Raw genomic sequence first — 27,435 nt, 5'->3', positions numbered from 1 at the left:
AAAATTATTCATACAAAAATGTCAACCTACTAAAAAGTATGTCCATGTACTGTATAGTAATGGACTAAATACTTTGTTGGGGCTCCTTTTGCAGGAATCACTGCATTAATGCGGTGTGGCATGGAGGCGATCAGCCTGTGGTTCTGCTGAGGTACAATGGAAGCCCAGGTTGTTTTGACAGCGAGTTTTGGGTCATCTGCATTGTAAGTTCTGGTGTCTCATCTCCCTCTCGACAACACTCCACAGATTCTCTACAGGGTTCAGTTTGCTGGCTAGTCAAGCGCAGTAACACCATGGTCAGCTTATGGTACCTTAGGCAGTGTGGGCAGATACTAAATGCTGTTGGAAAATGAAACCACCATCGCTCTAAAATTTCCTGGTAGATGGCATGAAACACAATGGACCAGATTACACTGGAGCCCAAATCATTACTGACTGTAAACATCACACTAGACTTCAAGCAAGGTGGATTCTGTGCCTCCCCACTCTGGGAACTTGATTTAAACTTCACTCATCTGAAAAAGAGGATTTTGGACCACTGACCAGCAGTCCAGTTCTTTTTTCTTTAGAGGTAAGAGGCTTCTGATGTCATCTCTGGTTCACAGGGGCTTAACACAAGAACCACGACGGTTATATCTCATGTCCTGGATACGTCTGAGAGTCGTGCTCTTTAAGTACTGACTCTTAACTGCAGTCCACCTGTTAAAAATATCCCCTAAACTCTTGAATAGACTGCTTTACAATCCTCTTATTGCTGTAGTCATCCATTATTTGTAGCCCCCTTTTTAAACCACACTTTTTCTAACTTTCAACATGCCTGGATGAAGCACACTAAACAGTAATCTTCTTTAGCAATGACCTTATGACCTCACTACAGCATTTCTGTATTAAAAATCCCATTTATTAGACTTCTGTGATATTCTATTTTTATGAGAAATTTAAATGTGGGTTTTCATTGGCTGTCATCCAAAATCATCGAAAATAACCAAATGCTTGAAAGACATCATGGAGTGTAATGAATGTACATCTTATTCTGAACTGTTTTATTACTAATAGTATGTCCAGCTTATTAAAATGCGTCTTGATTGCATGTAAAAAAGAATTACATGCTTTAAGCTACTCGACAGCGAGGTTTATTCTCCATCCAGCTACTTTCAAATTAAAGCCTTCTTTAGTGACATTTCAAGCCCGTTACTCTTCGACATCAACCAACCATCGCTGTCAGATTTTAGTCGACGGTAAACACATAAAATTCCTGCATTTAGAAACAAATAACGAGGTCAAATATCACATTATTCCACAGTGAAGTTACCATATTTTATTTCTTTAAGTGCCATTCATGCATATTGGGGAAGGGGCGGGCGTTGGTATCGACAATTTTCTAATAACACTTGAGTTATTTTACAGCACTAAACGAATACAAAGAGTAGCTGTATCACCTCATCGGACAACAAAAGTAATAAACCGTGCAGTAAACAAACAGGAGACGGAAAAAAACGGGAGAAAGAAAGAAAGTACAAGAAATGACAAACACGAAATAAAAACAAACTACAAAATAAAAACACAAACCAAATATATACTTTCAACACTGAATGTAGAACCATAGGTACAGGTAAAAGGTAGTGTCACACAAAAAGCCAACGCATTTTCATCACATATATACAATATAGATATATACATATTGTCAACCTCCAATAGGACAATAACAAAATATTCTTTTCCCCGCCATTCTCTTATGAACACCCCCCCCAGCAGAGGAGAAAAAGGATGATTGAAAAGACACATTATGTACAAGCACAACAACACACCAGCACTGAATAAAATAGGCCCCAATCAGCAGTAGATGTTGGCAGTTCTCTCCAATATTGTAACAAGTTTTATTCATTTTTTTATTGTTTTTTTCTCCCCAATAATAATAATAATCTCTCTGGCAGGTACATGTCCAGCTGTATTAAAAAAAACAGGAAGAAGAAATAAAAACTTCCACAAGAGAAAACACACACAAACAGACAAAATGTAAAACTGGGATCCAGTCATTTCTTCACCTTTTCTCTTTTTTCTCTTTACTGAAATCCTCTGTCGGCTGACGAGTTCGTGTAATATTTCTTTTTCCTCAGTCTTCACCTGGAAAAGCTGAAAGGCTTCACACCGGTCTCCACAGCACTGATCAGCACACAAACGCCAGTCCTTTGACCCGTGCTCAACTCCCAGACCATTCACGACTCGGTTTTGTCTCCGTCTGGGAAACTAGTTTGAAATCCAGGAAGTTTTCGCTTAAAAACCTCTGACACCCACGGGTGAAGCAAACGTCCACACACAGCTCGATAAATACACAAAACATCAGCGAGAGAAGAGCAGAGGTGAACAGATAAGATTAGCAGGAGTTAAAAAAAGATGAAAGGTTAAGAAATGATAATGAATGGCAGTTTCCTAAGCTTAAAGAAGAGAACTTGGATTTCTTCTCCACAGTGCAGCTCTGGGTGCTTAACATCTATGATCTACAGTATAAACCAGGCAAAATAACCTCCTACGTGATCAGAGAGTGTGGTTCTGAAATCTTCGACTAAAAAAGAAAACGTTCAATCTGAAAGTGCCTCATTTCCACAACAAAATATTGCGATACTTTAAAAACAATAACAAAAAGAATAAAAATCAATGATTGTCATTTTAAAATGAAATCAAAAACCACAGCAACACCTGGAGTGACAAAAACCACAAAAAAAAATCTTGTTAAGTTTAAACTTTTTCAGGCTGATGTGTTTGAATGTCTGTTTGCTTAGAATAAAGACTGGAGATAAAAATGGCTTATAAAACAGCCTTCAGAGAGGATGTTTACAAGTTGGTAAAGCAGGAACATTTCTTTGTGCTTCAGATTAGCTCTAAACATGCAAAAACAAAACAGATGCCAAAATACATTTTGGCTCAGTGATAAATTAAGTTGCACCAATCCGATCAGCCAGATAGAAATCAAGCAATATTGCTTTGGTCTGACTCTGACTGGTGATTGGCAGATCAAATAATCAATTTTGACTCAATTATTCTGTATCTATAGACGCTTAAACCAACAGCAAAGACACTGATGCATTTTTTTAATTAAACAAAAATCAGAAACGAATTCTGCCATTAATGGAGAGGATCTTGTGATCAATTTATTTTCGGTTAGAATAAAAAACGACAACCTCCACATTAGGAACCTGCAGGTAAGTGTGTGTTACAGTCCTCTAAAATAAAAAAATAATCTGTTAAAATCAGAATCAGTGTTGGCCAGGTTTAGGCAATGGTTTTCAGTCTTTATGCTAAACTCAGCTGACAGCGAGCTGCAGCCTCACATTTATTATGAAATGTGTTAGAGGTATTATCATCTCCCAGCTAAAAAGCCAAACTAGCATCCCAAAAAAATTATATTGTACTATTCCTTTAAACGGAGACACATGTAGCTGGAGAACACCAAAAACGATAAAACTTTCTGACAAGAGCTGCCGCTGTCAGAAAGTCCGAGTGAAATGATTTCAAAGGATAAAACATGACTGAATCAGACCGTCTGATTAGTTTTCCAGATCCAGGAGGTGCTTTGCATCTTGAAGTTAAGTAAACAAAAGGTATTCCTGTGCAAAGGGCTTTTTTTTCCTTTAACCATAGTGTCTCTATAGGCCAGCACCTGTCTGATTGTTGAGCCACATCCAGTTCCAGTACACAGACCAGGCCTGCAGAACCTCAGATCTCTCCACCGCTGTGCTTATGAAAATCCTTTCCACCTAACTGCATGTGTGAAACCATTCCTCCTTCACCGTGTGCTTCTGCTTTATGCTCCTAGGTAGCATAGAGATGATTGCAGTAATCAATCACAAAATTCACACACTCCTCATCTACCAACATGTGTGAATCATCAGTTTTGTCCTGTTCGGATTGTTGGAATAACATTTTGCTATTAAACATCACGAGATTTGGAAGTTTAAACAAAACAGCTCTCCGTAGATTTTAACTATAACAACAGACTCTGCAGGTAGCGTCAAAAAAGTCCCTTTAATGTTCACAAACAGGTACTTTTTACAACTTATAAAATCAATATGAAATGAATGTCCTATTGGTTAAAAAAAAAAAAAAATCGTACTTAAGTCCAATTATTTTCCCTAAATGAGTCATTCAACAACGGTTTAATAAATTTTATTCCTCCAGCCGTTCTCTTTACATGTTTTCTCGCCGACGCTGGTATCATCACTGGATGCTTTGGGATCTGAACGACCGTTTCAGACTGCGAGGTCTAGATGGGAACATAAAGCAGATTGCTGTGGCCTCATATGACTGGGGATGTATGAAAGTCTCAAAAACATCTCAAATCTGGTCTGGAAAGATGTCCCCAAATAAACCAGCTAAGATTTCTTTCTATCCAAACATAAAAGATGATCAGGCTTTAGCGGTGGCCGCCCCAAACCTTACAGTCTGGCTTAGCCACCAAACTAGGTGTGGGTCTGTTATTGGTATCAGGGTGTATTTGGGTTTTAAATGGTCACGTTTCTTCTTCACACTGTTCCTGCCGATTAAAATCTAACATGTCTCAATTGAAAGTGCTGAAAAGAGCAGCGTTCTTTCTGTCTGTATGGAGCATAGCGTAACGCAGCTCTGGCCCTCCTCCACTTCTTGCTTCACGCTGCTGGTCAGCTGGCTGAAGGGAGGTTAATACACTTTTGCCTCACTTAGAAGAAAGATGAACACATTCGGGTGTTTGGAAATGTTTTTTTTTTTTTTTTTTAAAGAAAACAGTATTGGTGTGGAAACTAAAGCTGCCAAAGCTGCTTCAAAACCTAAAAACCCACTACTGAACTTATCAGGATTTAATCATTTTAGCTGCAAGAGGAATAAATGTTGCTTTTCTGTTTTTTTTTTAATTTAAGTGTTTGGGTAAATGCTGTGAAAAGCTGATAATTTTTTACACATGGTTATCATACCGTGAGAATTTCGTACAGCCCATACCTCAGATTACAGAAACTTCTGAAACTCTGCTTCAGACAAATGTTTGTACTCAAGCTTTGGACTCTATTAAAACCTTTAACATATGTTTGCTATTTTAAGTTGGTTTACAGTAGCTTTATTCTTATTTATTGTGATTCAAATTTTCTTAATAATTCTTCCTGTTAGAGAATTATTAGGATATTTTTAGACTGAAACAAAACAGTAATTTAAACATTATTTAAAGTACTTAAATCATAACCAAGCCATTCTCCAGCTGCTACTGAATGACCAAAATATGTTTATGTAAATACTGACTGTAATCTTGACCCAAATAAAAATGAGCCTTTTGAATGATAGTGATGACCAATACAGACTCAAAAAATTTGAGTTTATGTTGGATTTTTAAATCTCCTACAACTTTCGTCAGGGAAGATCATTTACGAACCAGTCGGAGAACCTAAACAACCCCAAACTTTGTAAAAATTATTTAAAAGACTTTTTCCACATTTTATTATCTACTCACCATTAAAATGTATAAATCTACAGATTTTCGAGAACTAACAACAAGAGTCTCTGTACTCCCATAACACACAAAACTGCAGAGAGCAGATCGCAATACCTTGTGGGATACCTCTCCAGTTCAACTCCTGGTGTAAAAATCAAACCAGTGGGGGAAAAAGAAAAACACCCTGTTCAGGTGTTGTGCATATGTAAACCTGACATATCCATCCCTTCTGCCACAGCAGAGCACAGTGTCCCCGAGAAGTGACCAACGAGCACAGTCACGTTACTCAGAGAGACGGCCTGTGATTTCTTTAAAAATAGAAGAAAACAAACCAAATTATCGTAAAGACAAAAGACAAACAGAGAGAGTTGGAGAGAGAGAACGTCATCTTAGAGGCAGTGAGGCCTATGTCGACACGAGAAGAATTACAAGCTGAACACGTCGCTCAAATCACATGACAGTTACAGAGCAGAGGGGTCGGGGGGGTGGGGGGGGGTGGGGGGGCTGATCGTCTGGGTATGAGGAGACGGCTGACTGAGGACCGTGTGGTTTACTTTAATGAGTTCCACTCATCTCGAGACAAGTTTGTGATCACTGACAAGAACATGTCTGACTAAATATGATTGTCTTCAAAGTAACATTTTCTGCTAATGGTTTGCTGTTTGTAGAGTTGTCAGGACTTTTAAGTCTGTTTTTCACCAAAGCTTGTCAAACATTCCTCTGTATCACACAACCTGCGGCCTGTCAGCTCAGCCTGGCTTCCTCTGGATTACATCTCCCCTCCTCCATCCACTTTTATTTGCTTTAACGGGGGGGAGACGGCCGCTAGACGATGGAGTCCCAGTCAAAATCATCCTGGATGTCGTCGGCTTGCATGCGATGCATCTGGAAGGTCCTGGAAGGTATCATGTGCTGCTGGTTCATCTGTGCATGGTGTCCTGAAGAGTGGAAGTGCACATAAAAAAGTAAGCAACAAGTGTTACAAGTATACAATTGTTCCTTTTTCTCTATATTTTGTTTCCAAGAAGCCAGGCTTTCTTGCAATGCTTGTTTTATGCAAATGTCAAGGACTCATACACCTCTACAGCAAGACCTCCTCTAGGCAAATCAGATCACAATCTTGTTTTCCTCAGCTCGAAATATAAGCCCCTTGTTCAGAGGCAACCTGTAATAAAGAGGACTGTGAGAAAATGGTCACAGGAAGCTGAAGAAGCTCTGCAAGGTTGCTTTGAGGCTACAGACTGGGACACACTGTGCCAGCCACATGGAGAGGACATCTATGCCATGACTGAGTGTGTAACCGACTATATAAACTTCTTTGTGGATGACATCATCCCCACCAGAACCATGAGATGCTTCCCCAATAACAAACCTTGGATCACCAGTGACCTGAAGGACCTGCTTAACAAGAAAAAAAGAGCCTTCAGAGAGGGAGACAGAGAATTATTGAGGATTATACAGAAGAAACTTAAAGTCAAGATAAGAGACAGCAAGGAGGTGTACAAGAAGAAGCTGGAGAGCAAGCTCCAGCAAAACAATATCAGAGATGTGTGGACAGGGATGAAGGTCACAGGCTTCAAGCAGAAGGATGATCAGACCGATGGAGGTCTGGACAGAGCCAATGAACTGAACACATTCTTCAATAGGTTCAATTCAGAAACAAGCTTCGCATCCTCCTCTCCTGCTCACAGCCAAACAGACATTCCACCCTCCTTTGACCCACAGGACCCACAGCTGTCCAGTAACACTTCACATTTTTTATCTTCCACCTCAGCCCTAGACCCTTCTGCTTCTACATGTTTGCCTTCAACCATATCAGAAGATGCTGATGCTTCCTTTGCTTCCCCCTTCCACCTGTGTGTCTCAAGAAGTCAAGTGAAGATGCAACTGCATTAATTCCCTAAACTCTTTTAACATTTTTCTTCATGTTACAACCACAATCTTTGTTGTGTTTTATAGGGATTTTATCTGACAAACCAACTGAAAGCAGCACGTATTTATTAGGTGGAATGAAAATAATACATCATCTTGTCAGATGACAAGAAAAGTGACGTTTTTGTCAATATGCAAAATGCTGTGTGGCAGAAAACTAACACTTCAACATCACCCTAAATCATACATCCCTATCAGTGAGGCACTGAGGTGGCAGCATGATGCTGAGAGGAGGCTGTTCTTCAGCAGGGACGAGGACGTTTGTCAGTGTTGGCGGAGGTAAATGAATGGAAAATTTGGGTTAAAGGCAAAGTAGGGATTCACTTTTCACACTTTTATAAGTAAAACATTCTGAAAACTGTGTAAAATATTCATTCCCTTCAAAATTATGCAGCTTTGATTCATCTATAACCCAAAATCCAAACAACACATTGAGGTCTGAGGTTGCTACGTGACAAAATGGGAAAATGTTTTAGGGATATAGTAAGAATGATTTTGCAGAGCACTGTAATTAAGAGTCGTTGGCTGGTAAAGGCTACCTGTCATTGTGGGTCCTGTGTTGCTCATGGGGGCCATGTGGGGATATCCTGGAGGACCCATCATGGGGGGCATGCTCTGTCTTGTGTCCATGTAGAGATTTCCTGATTAAAAAACAAAACAAAAAAACACACACACACAATCAGAAGCAGTCTCAGATATTAAACAATATCGTATTTATAAACCTCTTTAAAAGGGTTTATTCATAAAAAAAGACAGAAGAAAAGCGCCTCTTAGAAATAAGTTTAAACAACTACAGCTAACATGTATAGTTGGCAGTGGCTTAGGTTTCCCTGAGCCGTTACTGTAGTCGTGTTTGCTTTAGGCTCAACTAGCTGCAGGACATACTGACCACTTTTCTTCACTCATTTTCTCCTACTACTTTCCATTTACACAATATTTTCTAATATTGCTGCCATGAACATCATGCACTGTTTTTTTCTTTCCTGTAGAAAGTACTGGCGGCTCAGTGATTCTGCATTTAGCCACGTCTTCTTCCAGGATGAGACTACTGACAAGATACTGCGGCTATTAACTCTAATTTAATTTTGAAAAATGAATTTTACCCGTTTGTCTTGTAAAGTGTCTTGAGATGACTGTTGTGTATAATTGACATTATTTAATTAAACTAAACTATACTAAATTGAACAGACATTTCTTTTCTCTGCACAAAAGAAATATTATTACTTCTTCTTAAAACAGAAATAAAACAGAAATTGAAACTTGTTTACATGAATAAATCTACAGATTTACATACCTGTGTTGAGGTGCTGGCTGGGCTTGTTGGTGTGCATGGAGCCATGACACACAGGACTCTGCACTGCTCCCTGTTGCTGAATTACGCCAGTGCGAGCAAAGAACTGGTTGATGGACGAGCAGAGGTCTGCTATCTGGGTGGGTTCAAGGGACCAATTGTTTAGCTCAGCCTGTCTCATGCTTTCTCTTAAACCTGTGGAGATAAATTACAAAAATGGAATAGTTGGCTTTCCAAAAAGATAGAAAGGTAGTAAATGAAGTTTAAGGCATACAGCGACAACATGTCTGCAGTATATATTCATCATGTCAGTAACCTTCAGTGGGTGATATTTAAAAAACATCCTACTTTGCATTCCTTGACTCTAATTGGATAAACTGACCTGCTGAGCTCGGTGTTTTGGTAATTAAACTTGAAGGCAGTGTTATTTAATTGAAGAGCTCAGTTTAATTAAAGTTGTAATCAACTCTGGAGTGCCGACACATCAGCACTCAATCAAAGGCTGGAGCAGAGCTGCACATTCAGCCTCTGGTTTTATCAACAGAGAAAACTATACATCTGACAGAGAAATCTGGAGTCTAGAACATGCACAGGTGAATCTCAGTGACTTACATTAATAGTAAAGAGTTATTTAATTTTGCAATTAGTGAATCTCGCTATATTGATACATTACATACAAAATTATTTCTTTCAAGTGTCTGTTTCCATTTATATCAATGATTATGACAAAAAGTAAAACCCAAAACTCAGTTTTAAAAAGAATGTCAATATTATATAAGACCAATTATTAATGTATAATTAATGTAGAAGTGTTATGGTTTACACAATCATCTTGACCTAAATAGTTTTGTAAAGAGGAAGATGAGAAACACCAGAACCAGCAATGCAGATGACCCAAAGGTCGCTATCAAAGCAGCCTGGGCTTCCGTTGCACTTCAGCAGAACCACAGGCTGATTGCCTCCATGCCACGCCGCATTAATGCAGTAACTCCTGCAAAAGGAGGCCCAGCCAAGTACTGAATGCATATACTGTGAGTACATGGACATACATTTCAGTAGGCTGTAATAAAATAACTTCATTTGTTTGTCTTCAATAATTTCCTGATAAACTGATTTCATTAGCTGTAAGTCATAATAACCAAAATGAACACAAATAAACACTTGAAAACTATCAGTGTGTCATGAATCAGTTTGATTTTTGAAATTGAATTAGACGGGAATAAGGTAATCCTTTATTCTTCCCAGATTAATGAAATCACAAACATAAATTAACTTTCTGAACATATTCCCGATGATTTTCTGATTTATTGAGATGCACCTGTATTACAGATAAATACAATATAAACAATAAAATCCTGACTGCGGTTTGAAGTAAATACTAATAGAACAGTGTTTATTTGTCCAATCGCACCTTGGAAAGGAGAAAGGTCGACATCAGCCCAGTTATAGCTGCTGGCAATACGACAGCTTTCTTTCAGGGCATCCAGATTTGGGTACCACTCAGACAGTAAACCTGCAACACACAAACACAGCTTACTTCCTGTAACTTTAATAAGTGCGTAAATTTAAGAAGTTCTAACATCAGATACAATTCTGGAAGAATTACAGGTTTGGTGGCTACAGAATGCTGCTGGGACAGATTTTTATTCTACTGACAGTAAGGTCAGATGATGCATTTTTATTGCAATCACGTTTTTATAGTTGAGCTTTCAGGTTTCTGGAGTCAAATGAAAGAGGAGACATCAACTAATCTAACTGTTAAACAGTTCCTGGCAGCAGCCACTAGGAGGAGCCAGTGACTCTGTGGATGCTGCTGAAGTCAGGGCTTCAGCAATGCTTTGTTCTCCACACCATAGATAATAAATTAGAAGATGATTTACTGTTAAGCACCTCAAATTGCTTTGAGCTTTATGACGAAACAGGGAGGAGCACATCCTGATTAAGCTGCAACCAGGTCATAATCGCACCTGATCGTGTTTATCCATTTGATGATTTTGGACAAAGAGAAAACAAAAGGAGACGCTGGTTCAGGAGAAGACTGAGACAGAAGGTCTTACCTGGGTTGCAGGCCATCTGTTGCTGGTGGGAGAGGCTCTGGTGCTGCTGTCCATGTTGGGAGGGGTGCTGGCTGTGCTGCGTGTGCTGGGAGGGGTGCGCTGTGTGCTGCTGCTGCGGGTGCTGGCCATGGGCCGGGTGCTGCCCGTGCGCAGCGTGTTGGGGGTGCTGACCGTGTTGGTTGTGGGTGCCGCTGTGCTGCGAGAGGTGCTGCGCGTGCGGAGAGCCGTGGCCGGGGTGAGCCTGGGCGGGGTGGGACAAGGGAACTTGGCCGCTGTTGGCGGGGTGGTTGTTGTGGTGGTTGTTGTGTTGGTTGTTTGACAGGCTATTCTGAGTGTTAATGGTGCCACTGGAGGAGTGCTGATAGGAGCAGGAGGTGTGGGTCTGCTGGGAGTTATCTGACGGTATGCCCATCAGACCTGAGAAACAAAACACACCAACACAAAGCTCTTAGAAAACCAGGGACTTCTGCACGGACAGAGACCTTGGCTTGCAAATATATCACACTACTTGAACTTTACAAATGCAAGCCTCAATGTCATTTTAGCGATTTTATGTGATAGACCAACAAAAAGTAGCGCATAATGGGGAAATAGAAAAAAAATGATACGATGTGTGTTTTTTAAATTTCTTTGAAAGAAATCAGAAAACTTTTGTGTGCATTTGTCTTCAGTCCCCTTTACTCTGATACCTCTAAATAAAATCCAGGGCTACCACCGCTTTAAGAAATGACCTAAATAATAGAGTCTGCTTGTGTGTCATTCAATCTCAATGTAAATCCAGCTGTTCTGTGAGGCCCTCAGAGCTTTAATGAACAAACAGCATCATGAAGACCAAGGAACATACCAGACACGTCAGGGAGATAGTCGCGGAGAAGATTAAAGTGCGGTCAGGTTATAAAATCACCCAAGACATGGCTGTCCACCCAGGCTGACAGGCTGGGCAAAAATAGCATTAATCAGAAAGGCAGTAACTCTGAAGGATCTGCAGAGATATACGGCTCAGGTGGGGCAATCTGTTAACAGGAGGTTTAATCTGTAGAGGCCTGGTAACACTCATTTGTAGCTCTAGGGGACTAGAGATGGACATCCTTGTATGTTTGAAAGGTCCAGTCAAAGTCCAGATCTAAATCAAATATGTGGCAGGACTTGATAGCTAAAGTTATATACCATCTGACTGAGCTTAATAAGTTTTGCAAAAACCACTGGCCAAAGATTTTTGTCTGTTGATAAAAATATCTGTTAGAGACGTCTAGATGCAATTGAAGAGAAAACCATGAATCAGCTTTCTTCTACTTCACAGTTAAGCGCTACTTAGTGTAGATCCATCACATAAAATCTCAATAAAATACATTGAAGTCTGTGGTTGTAATGTGACAAAATGTGGAAAAGTTTAAGGGGTGTGAATACGTTTGCTTGGCCTTTTAATTGAAAACATAACATTAAAATCCAGATGTGAAAAGTGGATAGTAATGTAATTACGTTTTCTCTCATTGTTTACATTCACTAGTTTCAAACTCTGAGCATAAAGGATTTGATTCCTTCATAAAATTATTATCAATGTAAATTCAATTTATGTGGGATTTTATTCTTTGTTATTTCATAAAAAGTAATTTGCAGCCATAATATCAACTCAGTAATTACCTAATATAACTGAGAAAACAACTAATCATGAAAACATATTTGGTTTCACCCAGAGCTTCTGCAGGAGCGTCTACATTTGAGAAAGACCAGTTGCCATTTTGCTGTGCCAGGGAATGACTCGGCATCACTTATTTGAAGTTTCTGCAGCTCAAGCTGCTGTTCCCTTCCTTCCTCAGAGTCCTGCATCGTCTATGACTATCTTTGTTGTGCTGCTCTTTAACCAACATGACTGGAGCATTAACATCTGCACAGCCAACTGCAATCCTCTGAGTGGTGGGGAGGGGCCCTTAGAGGCCCCGTCCTTCACAGTTTTGGCACCGCAAACCTATTCCACTGGAGTGCTTTTAGAGCCGACTCCGGGCCCTGCACCTCCACAATCGGCGTGTAACACTCGCCGCAGGGGTGACAAAGGTGCATCTCTTATCGGTACAGAAAGCCCATTGTCCAACCAGGGAAATACAGAAAGCAATTAACGCGGCACCGGAATAATAATGCGAGCTCATTACCTATTATCAAAGCCAGTGAATTAGCTCACTGTCCACAGCGGCAGAGTGTGAAATCCTCCAAGCTCGATTATTTACGCTCTTTAATTGCAGGAGCTTGTCTGACAGAGATTTCACTTTTATGCACAGAAAACAAGGTAACAGTTTTTTACTAATAAAACACAGATGATAGATGAAAGCAGAGACTATCATTAGCATGAAATGCATTTGATTTGTGAAAGTGGGTTATACACAAAGCTCAGTCTTTCCTCATGACTCGCTTGCCAAGAGCTTCATGTTCATCAGTCAATCAGATTACAAGCAAAACTGCTTTTTGTTCTGCAGGGATACTGATTTTTCCCCCTCTTTATGCATTAAAAAGATAACAAAAAATTCTCATCATTATAACTAGTTTGGGCTTTTGGGTTGTCAATAAGCTTTTCCACTTCACTGACGGAATAAGGACAACATGAAAGACCATTTGAAACGGGACCAGACCCATATTATGTTTAAGTAATGGCGAAAATGAAAAGTAAAGAATTAATGATAAAGCACAGTTATATCTCTTCATGTCCTGCTATAAAATATTTAAAAAGCACAAACTCTCAGACCTCAGCTTTAAATAAAAAATGAAGTCTTACTATTTCCCTGGCAAGACCATGAAAGTCCTCGGTAAAGATCTGGATTAAAGCCAAATGAGCCGGGCTGAATACCTGCACACTTATAGCAAGCCTCATTAGTGCCTAAAGACTCTCTATAGCCCCAGCAGTTAAGAACAAGCCCACATTAGGAAAAATTGCTCTCAGGATCTTCCTGCTTCTTTGATAAGTTGAAGAATAGGCTCGCTGGTTGATTTCCACCCAGTGCCCCCGCAAGGCTACTCACCTTGTTGGCTGAAGGACTGCTCAAAAACAGACTTGTAAAGGCTGCGGAAGGAGGCACTGAGATCTTCGAAGTCTGAGAACGGGAGCTGCTTTTCCCTGTCTGGCATGCTGTACTGGGACTGGGGGGGCTGCTGCAGGCTCATCGACTGGGACACAGGTTCTGGATGACTGGTCACCTGGGCAGATGGAGGGATATGGAGCCATAAGGATTTATATGCAGAAAGAATATTGGTTGAAAAAATACACTTTGTTTAAATGTGTAACATGTGAAAGGAAGCATTGATGGAAAGAGATGCACATCATGTTTGAACAGACAATTATATATATTTATTCACAAAGTGTCTTGCAAAAGTATTGACTATTAACTTTAAAAGTGTGTTCACGTTACAACCACACACTTCAATGTAGTTTATGCCATAGGCACATAAAGTGAAGGGAAAATTGACTTGAGTTGGTTTTTTTTGTTCCACAAAGAGAATTTTGCCAAGTAGAGCAAGCATATGTATTCAGCATCCTTTAGCTGGTGGGTGAAGGCCTCAGAGGTTTGGAGGCCACATGAAGACCAAGAAACATAGACAGTAAATTTAAAGCAAGATTTTATTATAAAGCAATATTCTAAGCTATGAAATTACCAAGAAATGGCCGTTCACCTGAACTGACAGGCCAGATTAGGAGAGCAATAATCAGAGAAGTAGCTACCCCTTCGTAACTCTGGAGAAGCTGCACAGATAAATAACTCAGGTGGGTAAATCTACTAAGAGGACAACTTATAGTCATGTAATCTACAAATCTGGCCTTTATTTTTAGAGTGGCAAGAAAAAAGCCACAAACCAAGTAGGAGACACAGCAAACAAGACAGACGACGCTCTGACCAGATGAGACCAAAACTGAACTTTTTGGCCCAACACTAATTATAGCCCTGAACACACCATCACTACTTTGACAGATGGAGGCTGCAGCATCATGTTGTAGGAAAGCTTTCTTCAGCAGGGAAATGAAAGCTGATCAAAGCAATTAAGTTGTGGGTTCAAATCCAAGCTGGGGGCTTTCTGAATGTAGTTTGGATGCATTTCCACATGAATAAGTGGGCTCTCTCCATGTATTTAATCTTTCTCCAGCACTTCAAAGATATTCAGTTGGCGTCTCTAAATTGACCTAAAGTCCAAGTGTGTTCATTGTTGTAAGTTGAAGTTTCTGTTTGTGACTTGCCAAAATATGAAAATGTGGAAGAACTATGAATACGTTTCCAAGGCGTTGCACCTGTCATGATGAAACAGAAAACCTCCTAAAACATTTAATACAAATCTGTCATAAAACTCGAGGTTAACTCTTCTTTTTTTAAAGCTGTGACTATCATGTTTCAGCCTGAAGATGTGTCCCTCATGCAACATAAAGAAAGAATTACACACACACCCTAACAATGCAGGTCAGTGCTTACTGCCTTGGCTCACATAGCATTAAGAGAGCAACTCGAATGGACACAAAGCCAATACTCTGGTGGCCGAGCAAAATGTATTTAAAACAAAATCAATAGCAATATCTTGAACAAATAAGCAGCCATTTTATCCATGTATTTGTGTGGGCAGTCAATGTAACACACCGCCTCTGGGTGTGAGACAGCAAGCTCTGTTCCCTCCAGCTAAAGGGTTGTCTGAGAGACTCACCGCAGCAAGGGCAGCAACACAGACAGCCCTATTTTACACAGGTGTAACCTGACCAGAGTCCACCGTGGGCTCGCTTTACAAGAGAGGTTGTGTTCAATTTTTGATCCCAACATCTTCCTCTCCTAAAATGAGGACAAGCTGCTGAAGTGTGTGGCTCACGGACTGGCTTCGGGAAGAGTGAAGAGGTGATAATAAAGCCAGAGTGTTTACTGAGAGCTGCAGCTTTGGCTGTGAGAGAAAAGAGAAAGAGAAAGCGAAAGCGAGCGAGCAAGCGTGAGCACATCCATCAGGCTGAGCCGATCGATGCTCAGTGCCTGGAGCAGGGAGCACTCCAGGATGCAGGGAGGACCACACCAAAGAGGGGGCATCTCTAGTGGGAGGACATCAGAGGGAGAGCTTCTCTTTGTCTGGCTTCCAGGAGAGAGCGCATTTTTCTTTGTTTCTCTTAACCCCATTCCTGATGATGTACTCTCGCTCATGTCCACCCTGAACCTCGGTCTATTGCTGTCTGCAGCTGCCTCTGAAGAAAGCCTCCTGGGGTTTTCCGATCAAATCTAATACAGAATACAGTACTCTATGACTTGCAGGGTTTCATTTTTATTCCTTTTGTGACTGTGGCTGTTCAGCAGACAAAAACTATTGATTAAAACATATAATTTACTACTTGGAGATAAAAAAACAACACTGCAAAATTTTAAACCGCCTTTAATTAAGCTATGCTTTGCTTCCAAGCAACCAGTCTTTCTTGTTCCAGAATAAACTGGATTTCTGCTGGTTTTTGGACTTTGGCTGCTTTTCTCTCTTCTTTTTTGCACAGTTCCAGAAGTGGAAATCAACTTTACCGTCACTCTCAACAGCCTTTCCTTGAGATCAATTTTGAGTGAGAAACTTAAAAGGAGAGAATAAAAACTTTTCAAGTAGCTGGTTCATTTTAAACAACTCAAACATTTTATGTGCTCTGCTTCATTTGTGTTTTATTTGCTGGTGGGAGTTTCTCTTCTGTCAGAAACTCCGAAAGTGATACAGACACAAAATTTAAAATTAAAGATGGGGGACTTTTTTACTTCTAGCAGATACCATCTCCATGAGTAGGCTCTCTCCAAGTAGCATCATACAGACTGACAATTTACATTAGTTTTACAGCAAGACTTGGAAAACAGAAATAATGGACACATCTGATATAATTGAATGGATTTTTCAGGTCTGGACTTGGACAAATTGACAAAAAGGAACATAGGAGTTTGATATATCCAATATGGCTCCCTAGCATCTAAAATGTAGTGATAGCTGCAGTAAAAAAAAAAAAATGTTTTTGCATTTCTGATTATTTGTTAATCAACTATTTATCACTAAATATTTCCCACACATTGGTATACAATCTGCTGCAGGGTTACATTGCAAAAGGTAAAGTTTTAAATGATCAGCTTGCAGTTTAGTTTGTGCTTTTCTAACCCAGATCCTTTGATATTGGATCAGACTCTTTATCTGCCAAGACTTCGTTAAAGCCGTAGCTGAGACACACCCAACCAACAGAACGTGGCCGCACAGAGACACACAAGAATCAATGCAAACATCCTTTAGTTGAAAACGTTCAGATTTTAAAAAATAAATTTAACGTCAAGGCGCCCAACCAGGCAATCGGTTGTAAATACTCTATCACCTGATGGCAGGAAAAATAAAACGAACTGGAACCTTTAATTCTAGGCCTGCAGCTCTTGTATCCAACCATAGAAATAAGTAATGTAGCATCAGGTCTAAACATTTATCTACAGCAGATTACCAGTATCTGAAAGTTGTGTTTTTAGCAAAGACCCAACACAGAACCTGAGAAATGCATCATTCAGTTAGTCTAACATCATTTTCAGCTAATAGAACTGAATCACCTCGTTGGTGATAAATTATTCATTTCTATTAGATTAACTGTCTTATTTCATATTTTTCTACAGATTTAACTGATGAAATGGAAACAAACATTTTAAAACAGGCTTTAATTAACAACACTTTTAAATTGTTCCTTGGTTCATTTGTCTGTTGTATGTACAGACTGCTTCTTCCCATGAGTCTAGGAGCCTTTTATGTCTGAATTATTCAAAGCTTAGGGTTTAGTGACTTGACATGACAAAGAAAAAAGAGATGACTCAGTTAGTTATTTACATAGAGACATAAGAACTTATAAAAACAATGATAATTATAAAGAATTGACACTTAACAAGATTTATTGGGGTATCTTACAAAGCGTTTTCTTTGGTTACGGGTCGGTTCGTCTGTTTGCCATGTTTTACCCATCAGCTTGTATCATCGTAATTAAACCCTGGGACTTTAGTTCATCATTTGTAGTTAAGTATTTCCCTGAATTATTGAGATCGTTACAAAATGCTGAAATCACTTGTATAATTTTATGTATTGCAGATTATTTTATGAAAATGTAATAAACCTAGATTGTGGTTCTGATCACCATTTTGACAGTGACTCATAAAATGTGACTGATATGAGACTTTAAAGCAGATTAGGATCAGAATGTAGAGAACAACTTTAGGTCATCTTGTGGTAAAATGGGACCAAAACGTCTCTCTTGTAGGTACCAAAACTACAAATGGGCCAAACAATTAGCATCTGTCCCCCTCCACCTACCATTTGGAAGCTTCTTTTAGTGCATCGTTATGCTGATGGTGATACTATCATGGTATGGAAAGAAATAACAGTTTAGGATAAAAGCTGGTGATTTGAATCTTTTTGCACCTCGAAAAACATGTCTTCCAAATAAACAAACGCGATATTGTTCTTACCGGCGTGTAGCTGTGAACGCTGCCCACACTGTTGAGATTGACAGAGGCTAGACTCTGATCAGACAGGCTGTTGTTAAGGCTGCTTCTCGGACTATCGCTACCTTCCTGGTCTGTGTTGTACAACGCCACCTGCAACACACACATGTGCATAAGCTTTCACACACACAGCCTAGGAAAAAGAAAACGTTAAATAATTAAATTCATATAAAAACATAAAGCCCTTCGGGGGTTTGTGTTGGATGCTTTTTATTCTGGGGGTATGGGAGCCACAGGGTGCTGCTTAACGCATTCCACAGCCACTCAGGGGTCTGGAGACAGCTGAGACATTCCCACCGCTAAAGGTCAGGGCACTGGCTATGTCAGCCACATCTGCTCAACAAGCGCAAGTCGGTTTGGGACAGCTAACAAAGGATTTCAGTGCAGCAGAGACGCTGACCTTTCAATGTAGGAGCGAAACTAGCTGAAGCACTTCAGGACGACAATCTTAATTATCATCTAAGAAGGTTCTGTTCCCCCCACCGATGCCTAATAAAGTGCTCAACAGACTCTGAGGACAACAGTAAGCACAATCTAGATAATGAATGTGATAAATCCCTAAGAGGATAGCCTGTGTGCCCAGGTTTGTTTTACGAGAAAGGAACAGTAGTAATGCACTGCTGATTTTTGCAGTGGAGGAGAGCCTGGTATTTTAAGACTGGTGTGTGTCTTTGTGAGCTTGTATGTGTGTGCTGATCCATGACTGAGTGCAGCATCGTGGCTTCTGCTCATCACTGTGATTGGAACAGAGCAGGCTCTGTGCTGAGCACAATGAGACAGCAGTAGCAGGAGTCCTCGGGCCGACCTGGCCCTGCCAACATCCTGCTTCCCAGCAGCACCAGCGGACTGAAGCCTCTTGTCTTTCTGCAGAGGCACAGCGAGCAGCCACAGAGGCTGCACAGGAGGTGGGGAAACTCGGGCAGCCCTGACTTCATTGTCTGCTCTGACTGATGTTTGGCCTGCTGACAAACATGCTGGTTCACATCCAGGATGCAGAGTTAGAGCCCAGATACATTAAGCCATTAGAATGGAGCTTGGCTCCTGCACTGGTACCACGGTTCCCACACATTTTTCTTGTCAATTTCATAATTTCCAGACTCAACGTTCCAACATTCTTAGTCAGTTTGAGCCATTATTTAGGGTATGAAGACAAAAGTTCAGCTATGACTTTATGGGAAATATCTCGAGAACGGTCAGGATTTAAATATGAAAGCTGAAAACATCAGTCACTGGAAGGAAGAGAGAAACAAGATGGATGGACAGAGCAGTTATTGACCAGATTAATAATTGGATGTTTGGATGAATTGATGGGTGGGTGGATGAATGCATGGATGGATGGATAGATGGAGAACATTTAGAAAATGGTAAAAGTAATAAAGTCTGGAAAACCTTTCTAAACCATTATATTTTCCCTCCCTCTAATTTCATACTTTGGCAAACGTTTCCTGACTGCGCTGGCACCCTGTGGTACAGCGAGAGAAATTTGTGCACAGAATTTCTGAATCCAGGCAAGGCCGTATATGGATGAGAGGTGAAACACAGAGAGAGCAGGACAGGGGAGGAGAAAAAGAAGCTCATTAGGCTTTCCTCCACTCACTGTGGGCTGGGCTCCAGTGATCATTAGCGTGAAGAAGAAACTCAATGAGCAGCTAAAGATTCAAGCACATCTATGTAATCAGCTCCACAATGCTAATCAAAAATACTGTGCCACAGCAACATAAATGTTGTTTAATGAAGTCATAAAACAGGCTTTTATGCCTCAAGTCTCTCACCGCAAGCTATTTTTACTCTACTCAACCATAAATTGTGTGTGATGATTTCCAAACCTCGCTGCTCTGTGGTTTAGTCAAGCCCCTGAGTCCCCAGAGTGAGGACACCCACTTAAAGCATGCATCAACCGTCTAACAGAGAGCTGCAGCTTACCCACAAAACGTACAAGCATGCACTTACATTTGGCAAAAACACTTAAATACAATTAAGCGTGCACACACAGGTAGAACACCGCACATAAATACTCTCAGACAGGTTCATACAGGCAGGAGCAGCTCCATGGTAAATGCTGTGCATGGTTATTAGGCAACTGAGTCAGATCTATTCTTAGCAGTGAATTAAGTAAAAAAGCCAGAGGTGTCTTTTACATGGACGGGGGCTAATCTAGAGCATGAGACATGGATTATAGAATCAAAGCAAGATTGGCCTAGGTGTCTCCAGCAATCCCAGGCAATGCTGAGCACAATCCCTGCATGCAGGATTGAACAGAGGAAAAGAGAAGACACGTGACAGAAAGGAGAGGAGTGTTCATCTGTAAATAAGCCTAATTACAACAACTACTTCCTTTGCTCAATCATTACACTTCAGTGCGGAAGTTTCAACACATTTACACCAGCGTTTTGGGTTTCCACAGAAGACCAAGTTTTCAACGGAGGGTTAGAAAACCCTCCATGTGACGAGGACAAAAGACAAAGAAAGAAGTGGGTGTAGTTTTGCATGGAACGTCCCACAGGCGACAGAAAGGGAACAGAGGTTCCTGCTGCTTCAGTAGTCACCCTGCAGGACCGTCCCATTGGCGGGAATGAGGGAGAGAGACAGACTGGAACAGAAAGACAAGAGAGAAAAACAGTGAGGGAATTCCTGTGGCTTGGCGAGGTGCACTGAAAGAGGAGTGGCCTGTCGTGTGTTTACAATGTAAAGCAGTTAGAAACAAGCTCTCTCCCAGGAGTTTGGGCCTCAGATCTGTTGCTGTTTCACTACATCTTCTGCTCACTTCACCACCGGGAAAAAAAAACTGCTTTTGACACAATAAAAAAAACCCGTTGCTCATCAACAGTAGAAGTGTCAGGTTATTTTACCATCTTGTTGCTCCTTTAACCCATTTCACTTTTGGTGCATGTGGCAGCAGAGTCTGGATTTAACTGTCAGCACTCAACATCAGGGCCCCATTATGAGGTCAAACACAAACACAAACGTGTGTGTTTATGATAAACAAAAAGTAGACCGTTTCTGTTTAGTGGAAGGAAATGGACAGATTATTTTATATTTTAAAAAAATGCATTCAACCTCTCTGTCAATGCGATCACAGCTTCAGATTTGTCGAGATGCTTTTTGGCAAGTTGTCTTGTGAAACAGATCAGTCCGCTTGGATGGAGAATGTCTGAAGATCAATTTTCAAGTCCTGCCATAGATTCTCAGCTGGAGCTGTATCAGGACTTTGACCGGGCCATTTTAACATATCAATACGATTTGATTCTAAACCATTCAATTGTAGAACTGGCTGTATATTTAGGGCTGTTGTCCTACTGGAAGGCAAGCCTCTGTCTAAAGTCTTTTTTTAGCTTCCAACAGGTTTTCTCAAGGATCGTCTTGCATCTAGCTCCATCCATCTTCCCATCAGCTCCGTCTTTGCTAAGTAAAAGCATGCCTGCAACATTTTGCTGCTACCACTATGGTTTATTGTGGGGATGGTGTATTCAGTGACTAGGTATAGTCTCTCTCACACACAGCAGTTTCCATGTAGGGCATAAAGTTGATTTCTTCCACATGTTGGCTATGTCTCCTACCTTTCATCAGAGCAAAATGGGGATGCCAAACTTAGGCAAAAAAATGCGTAATTTCCTTATAGACTACTTTGAGGTGGTCTATCACAGTTGTTGCCAAACATCAGTAAATGCCAAGTTTTTAAAGTACCACCATCCAGACAGATGTATGAAACCTATATCAAAATAAGACCAGGAATTACAAAAAAACAACAAAAAACAACACTATTTAACTGATCCTAGAAGGACACCGTTCAATAATGTGTTTCAATTGTAACTCAGAAGATGAAGTTAGAAAAATTATTTTAAAAAAAGAGTCCCTATAAGCCATAATTCTTTGGGGAAAGTCAGAAATATCTCACCAACCCTGACTTCAAAATCCAATATGGCCACCTTGAGCCCAGAATGTAGTCACAGCTGTGGCAGAAACCTATGTCATTAAATCTTTTACACACTGCTAATTAATGAGAAACATATTGCTTGTATTGCTTATAAATAGTTAGCCTGGTAGCCTAAGCATATTAATTAGCAAAATACTCTTTATTCCAAACTAGGAACTGGAACATGATTAAATTAAAGTTTGGTTAAAGTTTTTCCCTGATATGAGTTTAAATTTTAGAGGTAAATAAAAAAGCAGCAAACCTGTGTTTACCAAATGAATGAGCGCCATTGGTCTAGCTCATAGGCTCTCACATATAATAAATCCGGTTTGGGATTCCAACAAAGTAATGTGGAAAACTTTGAGGGGTGTGAATAATATCGCAAGGCACCAAACATGTGGGCCTGAGAAAATATCTGTGACAGAAAAATGAAAAATTGCCATTTCAGTTCATCAAAGTCACCGTCTGCAGCGAGCAGTCTGACGCTTGTCAAAACCAGCTGAAACACTCTATAACATACTCTGCCGTAAATGTACGCACTCGCTACTATACAGCAGACATGTGCTCAGGCTTCATGAACCCCCGACAGACAGAACACAAACTCAAATTTCTGTTGAGCGCTGCGTTAACATTAAACCGTAGCGCTTGTAGCAAATGAATAAGCGACTCCTGTAGGCTTTTTAAAAGTGCTCCTGAGAGCTCCCCCCACTGGGCCCAGAGGATGAGAGCTTAAGGTTAAAAAGCCTATTTAAATTTCAGACAGAGGCACATACTCACTGCTAACAGCTAGCAGTCCCTGTAGCTTTGCTCTATGATGTATAAGTGCTTCTAAAGCTTTTACAGATGTAAAGAAAAAAAAAACTCAGCAGACAGAGCCGCAAGCGGAGGAAGGGTCACCTGTAGTTGGTCACAAAATGTCAACACGGCTCTGGGTGTCAGCCTGAGTTTCATATAGAGCGCGTGGAGCATTCAGCTTCAAGTGCACAAGAACGCGTAAGGTCTCGGTACCAGTGTGAGCATAGTTTTTCTGCCCAGAACATAACAGGAGCCTGGTTGTTGTGAAGGAAAAAAAGCAGAACAGGGGCAGCTAGTTGTGTATTTTGGTGTGGGTTGCAGAGGAGAGAAGCTTTAGGCACATGAGCAGATGCTTGTGAGTGCCTTCATCTCCCCTCCACGAGAGTGTGCCTCTCTCTGTGGGGAATAGTGCTGTAGGTGGTTGGAGAAGTGGGTGGGATCAGGGTGCAGCCGTGGAGCCAGGTGTGTGTTAGAGCTGGAGGCTGGATGGCTTGCTGTAGTACCTTGTTAGTCACAGTGTTGATTGCCAGCGTTGGAGAGGCACTTCCAGAGATCATACAGTCCATCCCCAAAGACTCTGAATCCAGGCTGTATGGTGTGGAAGCCTGTGGAGGTGGAGGCAGCAGAATACAAAAAAATAAAAAATAATCAAATTATTACCAACACAGGATCTCACCAAAGAGGGTTGAATAGAGCAACCTATATTAAGGTATGAACACACATTATACTAACACCAGATGCATCTGGAAGATACCAAAACTATAAACCCAAACGGAGCAGCACCTTTATTTAGGTCATCTTTGAACTGAGCTTTTTTAGAAAGATGAAGACCTCCCCCCTTCGCCCATCCTCTCGCTCCCAAACAGACATACAGTGTGCACATACATGCCCTCTTCTTGCATGTGCACAGTGTTGTCAGAGATAACTCTGCCATACATGTCTCCCAAAACTGCTTACCGTAAGAGGATTGGCTGCCAACAATACCCTTTCTTTATTCACGATAAACATAAATGAGACTTAAAGAAAGAAAAAAAAACCCCTCAATTTCAATGTCTGACTCTTAATGGAAAGCATTTTAGGCAGATGGTCCGTCTTGGTGGAGGAGGGGTCTAAACACAGTGTTTATATTACAGAAAAACATTCTCTTGACTTTGTGCGCTCTTTTGTGTTGCACTTAAATGAACAGAACTGCATCAGGAGAGCTTAGCTGAAAACTGATGGCAAAGCTGCGGTTTTATCTCGTCTCTGATGTATATGAACAGACAAATGCGTGCGATGCGTTCATACCAGTGTCCTTAATCAACTTACTCTGTCTCCATCAATCGCTTTAACAAACAGTTCAGTAAGGTCCTCTGTGAGTTACAGGGATGCTGAGGAGTCAGGCTAACGTAAAGAGTCTCTTTAAAAACCTGCAGATATATGCAGGAGTGAAAAAACCCTATTAAACTGCATGACAGTCAATGCTTACAGTTTTGTATTTATTAGTGTTGAAAGGGAACTGTAATGTGTGTGCAGCACCAGCTGACAGAAGCATTATCTAACAATAAGAAGTCCAGTTCATGAGGCAGTCAGCTGATGTTTGGAAATAACCTCATTCTGATAAAGCATGTGCTGAACATAGATGTACACAGTTCTGGCCAGAAGACACTTATGTCGTGGTGATGCACTGGAGCCGTGCTTTCTCCAAGGTTGAATGATTATAAACTATGCAACTGCAATGGTTTCATTATTGAAACCTGGCTGCAGAAAATTTTCATTTAGGCTAAACTCACACCTAAAGGCTCAAATGTATACAAACAAACCCAATAAATATTTGGAAAGATGTCATTAAACAAGATTAGTGAATCCAAATAATTTGTTTAGGCATCAATGATTTCTCACGTATTTCTGGATGGGTATTTGTGGCAGAACTGCTGGAACTCATTTAAACTGCTTGGTTTCCTTGCATGGACCCGTCTTACAAGCAAGGTCCACACATTGAGGTTAGGGTCACTCCAGAAGCTTAACAGAATTATGTTTTTCTACTTCCTAAAGCACATTTATCATGGATTTGGGATCACCGTCCTGTTGGAACACCCAATTGCTGCGAAGTTTCAACATCTGACCCAAACATCAACGCTAATATGAAATAGTATTGGTTATGATGTTCTAGAACAACCCAGAAACCATCAAAGCTTGAGCCCTTCATAAATTGGAAGTTCCTGGAAAACCAGTACCACTGTCCCCAGTACAGTTTAACATCATCACTGCCTGAACACAGAAATAAGGTCCAGAAATAAGACACCTTGAAGTTGATCTGAAATTTGCAGCTGTAAATATGGGCAAGCCAAATGCCTTCTGGGTAAAAACGTCATAGTAAGATAAATTAAAGATTGAGTTTTTCTGAACACAATAACCAGACTGTTTGTAGTAGTCAATGGGAGATTTCCAAACCTGAGAACACAGCACCAACTCTTAGGCATAGTGGTGGTAGCATTATTAAAGTGAAGGGAAAAATGATGACTAAGAAATACCTGAAATGATCAACCAGACCTTAAATGAACAGCTTGAGATTGAAACTTGCAGATAATCAGGTATTCCAACCGGACAATGATTCCAAACACACCTCAACTGGATTCGGAATAGATTAAGCCAACCAAGATTATGGTCCGTGCCAAGAAACCAATTTAAATGACCTCTTCCTGTTTTGTTACAGCAGCGGTTAGACTAATACCAAGAACTTGTTAACGGCTACATAAAATATGTGGTTTCTATGCAATCTTCTAAGGTAGATTTATCTAAAAATCTGCATAACTTTGACCTCGTTTGGATTCAGGAAAATCCAAGATAAATCGAACCTTGTGCAATTCTTCTTTTTTAATAAAACTGAAGTTGTATGTTGTATTATCAGTCTGCTGTAAAAAACAAAAACAACAAACTGTTCAAATAAATAACTGAAAGCCCTTGAGTAAAGACATTTATGCTGATGAAAGTATGGAAAGTTCTTATTGAAACTGCAAACAGTAAGGAGGCAGAGAAAAAGGGAAAACAAAATGAAAACTGAGTGAAACTTGGTGAGGTATACACACCCAAGAAATATTGAACCCAGCTGATCCAAAACCTTAAGGAGTTAAGAAAAGGATGGATACAGTAAGGCATTTTCCTATGACTCACCCGCTCTCCAGACCGTGGCCTCTTCTTTGGCCGAGTAGGCAAAGCGTCCTCCTTCGGGTTGGTGTCAATGGCCCAGTAGGAGCCCTGCAGTCAAACAAAAAGATCTGTGAGCTGATACCACATATTGTTTTCATAACTTCATTACAGTGGTTTATAAACTACTTTGTTTAAGGCCAGACAGGAAATCAACAAAAGGAATAAGGAAGTTAGGATGTTTCCCCCTCTACCTTCACAGTCTATTCTCCACTGAAGTCCGCCCTATTAGCCTCAATGGTTATTGGGATTGATGGCTGAGTGTTCAGAGTTTGTGCCGCGTGTAGCTGGTCTTTGTTAGGAAGAAAGGCTGGGCATCCCTCCACTGCGACTGCTTCTCAGTGAGAGACTGAGGGCAACTGCTGGTGGTAAAATGTTAAGCCTTTCCTAGAGCTATACTTCCTCGGCCTCAGGTAGTGAAATCAGGGTGAGTGCTGCTGCCAAGGATGAAAAATTGGCACAACAATCAAGGCAGTGCTGGTCCTGCCGTGCTGCTGTCTTCAAGGTCTGAGCAAGGCTAATGGAGAAGAGGGAACTCCACAACCAAGATGCATTATTTACCTTCCCATTTGGCCTCAAAAATTTATTTTTTAATAGTGTTCCTGCTCGAAGGCAACAGGAAAAACACTCAAGCAGGATTCTTGCCCTAAGGCTGTGAAGGTTGTGAATTTGTTTTCAATACTTCATACAATTTCTGATCAAGTCTCAACTGTCGAGAGGAAAGGAGATCACCACCTTCGAAATTACCTACTTAACAGAGAGAATAATTGATATTTCCATAGGAAATTCACATAACAACAAGCCGGACCTCAAAACCTGCAGCAAACACAATGCTTTGCTCTGGTTAAATCCTGCCAATGCGTTATTTTCACAGCTCTCACAGACTGAGGCTGGACCTGGGGGTTCAAATTATAACTTTTAGAATGTGTGAAGCTTTGGGGTCCTCAGAAGATAAATAATTCAAACCACAATCAGCAAAAACAAGGTTATTTATATATAGATATAGGCCACAGTTAAATAAAGCACAGCCCTTGTTCTCCACTATGATGACAGCCCAAACCAAAGAGCAATTTAAAGCTTTGACACAATCTCTACATTTGATCGTATCTCTAAAACTGGAGTGGTTTAAAACGAGGATACAGACCCCATTGTTTCCTAATTTTCTGCTGCACAGACAAAGTTGGGCTGGGTTGCCGTTCCTTTTAATTGAGAGGGGGAGAAGAATATGTTAAACCCCATGGGATGAGAGTTTTTGCATTTCCCTCTGTTCAACCCAAGAGTTGGCAGGGGAAAGAAAGAACACCACATAAAGA

General features: G+C 40.6%; 1 protein-coding gene across 1 annotated transcript in view; it reads right to left on the bottom strand.

Moving 5' to 3' along the window:
* Nucleotides 1–1,303: 1,303 nt before the first annotated feature.
* The window catches only part of foxj3 (forkhead box J3), a 108,288-nt gene continuing 82,156 nt past the window's right edge, over nucleotides 1,304–27,435 (bottom strand). The window contains exons 4-12 of the mRNA XM_047347468.1: nucleotides 26,090–26,173; nucleotides 23,440–23,541; nucleotides 18,193–18,321; nucleotides 13,744–13,918; nucleotides 10,736–11,152; nucleotides 10,090–10,191; nucleotides 8,682–8,873; nucleotides 7,927–8,028; nucleotides 1,304–6,393 (exon numbers count right to left, since the gene is read on the bottom strand). Of these exons, the coding sequence (XP_047203424.1) occupies nucleotides 6,281–6,393; nucleotides 7,927–8,028; nucleotides 8,682–8,873; nucleotides 10,090–10,191; nucleotides 10,736–11,152; nucleotides 13,744–13,918; nucleotides 18,193–18,321; nucleotides 23,440–23,541; nucleotides 26,090–26,173 (1,416 nt within the window). The 3' untranslated portion in view covers nucleotides 1,304–6,280. The remainder of the gene's footprint in view (nucleotides 6,394–7,926; nucleotides 8,029–8,681; nucleotides 8,874–10,089; nucleotides 10,192–10,735; nucleotides 11,153–13,743; nucleotides 13,919–18,192; nucleotides 18,322–23,439; nucleotides 23,542–26,089; nucleotides 26,174–27,435) is intronic.

This window comes from Girardinichthys multiradiatus, chromosome 20 (assembly GCF_021462225.1).
Source record: "Girardinichthys multiradiatus isolate DD_20200921_A chromosome 20, DD_fGirMul_XY1, whole genome shotgun sequence".
Taxonomy (NCBI): Eukaryota; Metazoa; Chordata; class Actinopteri; order Cyprinodontiformes; family Goodeidae; genus Girardinichthys; species Girardinichthys multiradiatus.
Note: the sequence above shows the minus strand (reverse complement) of the source record. Positions and strands in the feature narration are given on the sequence as shown.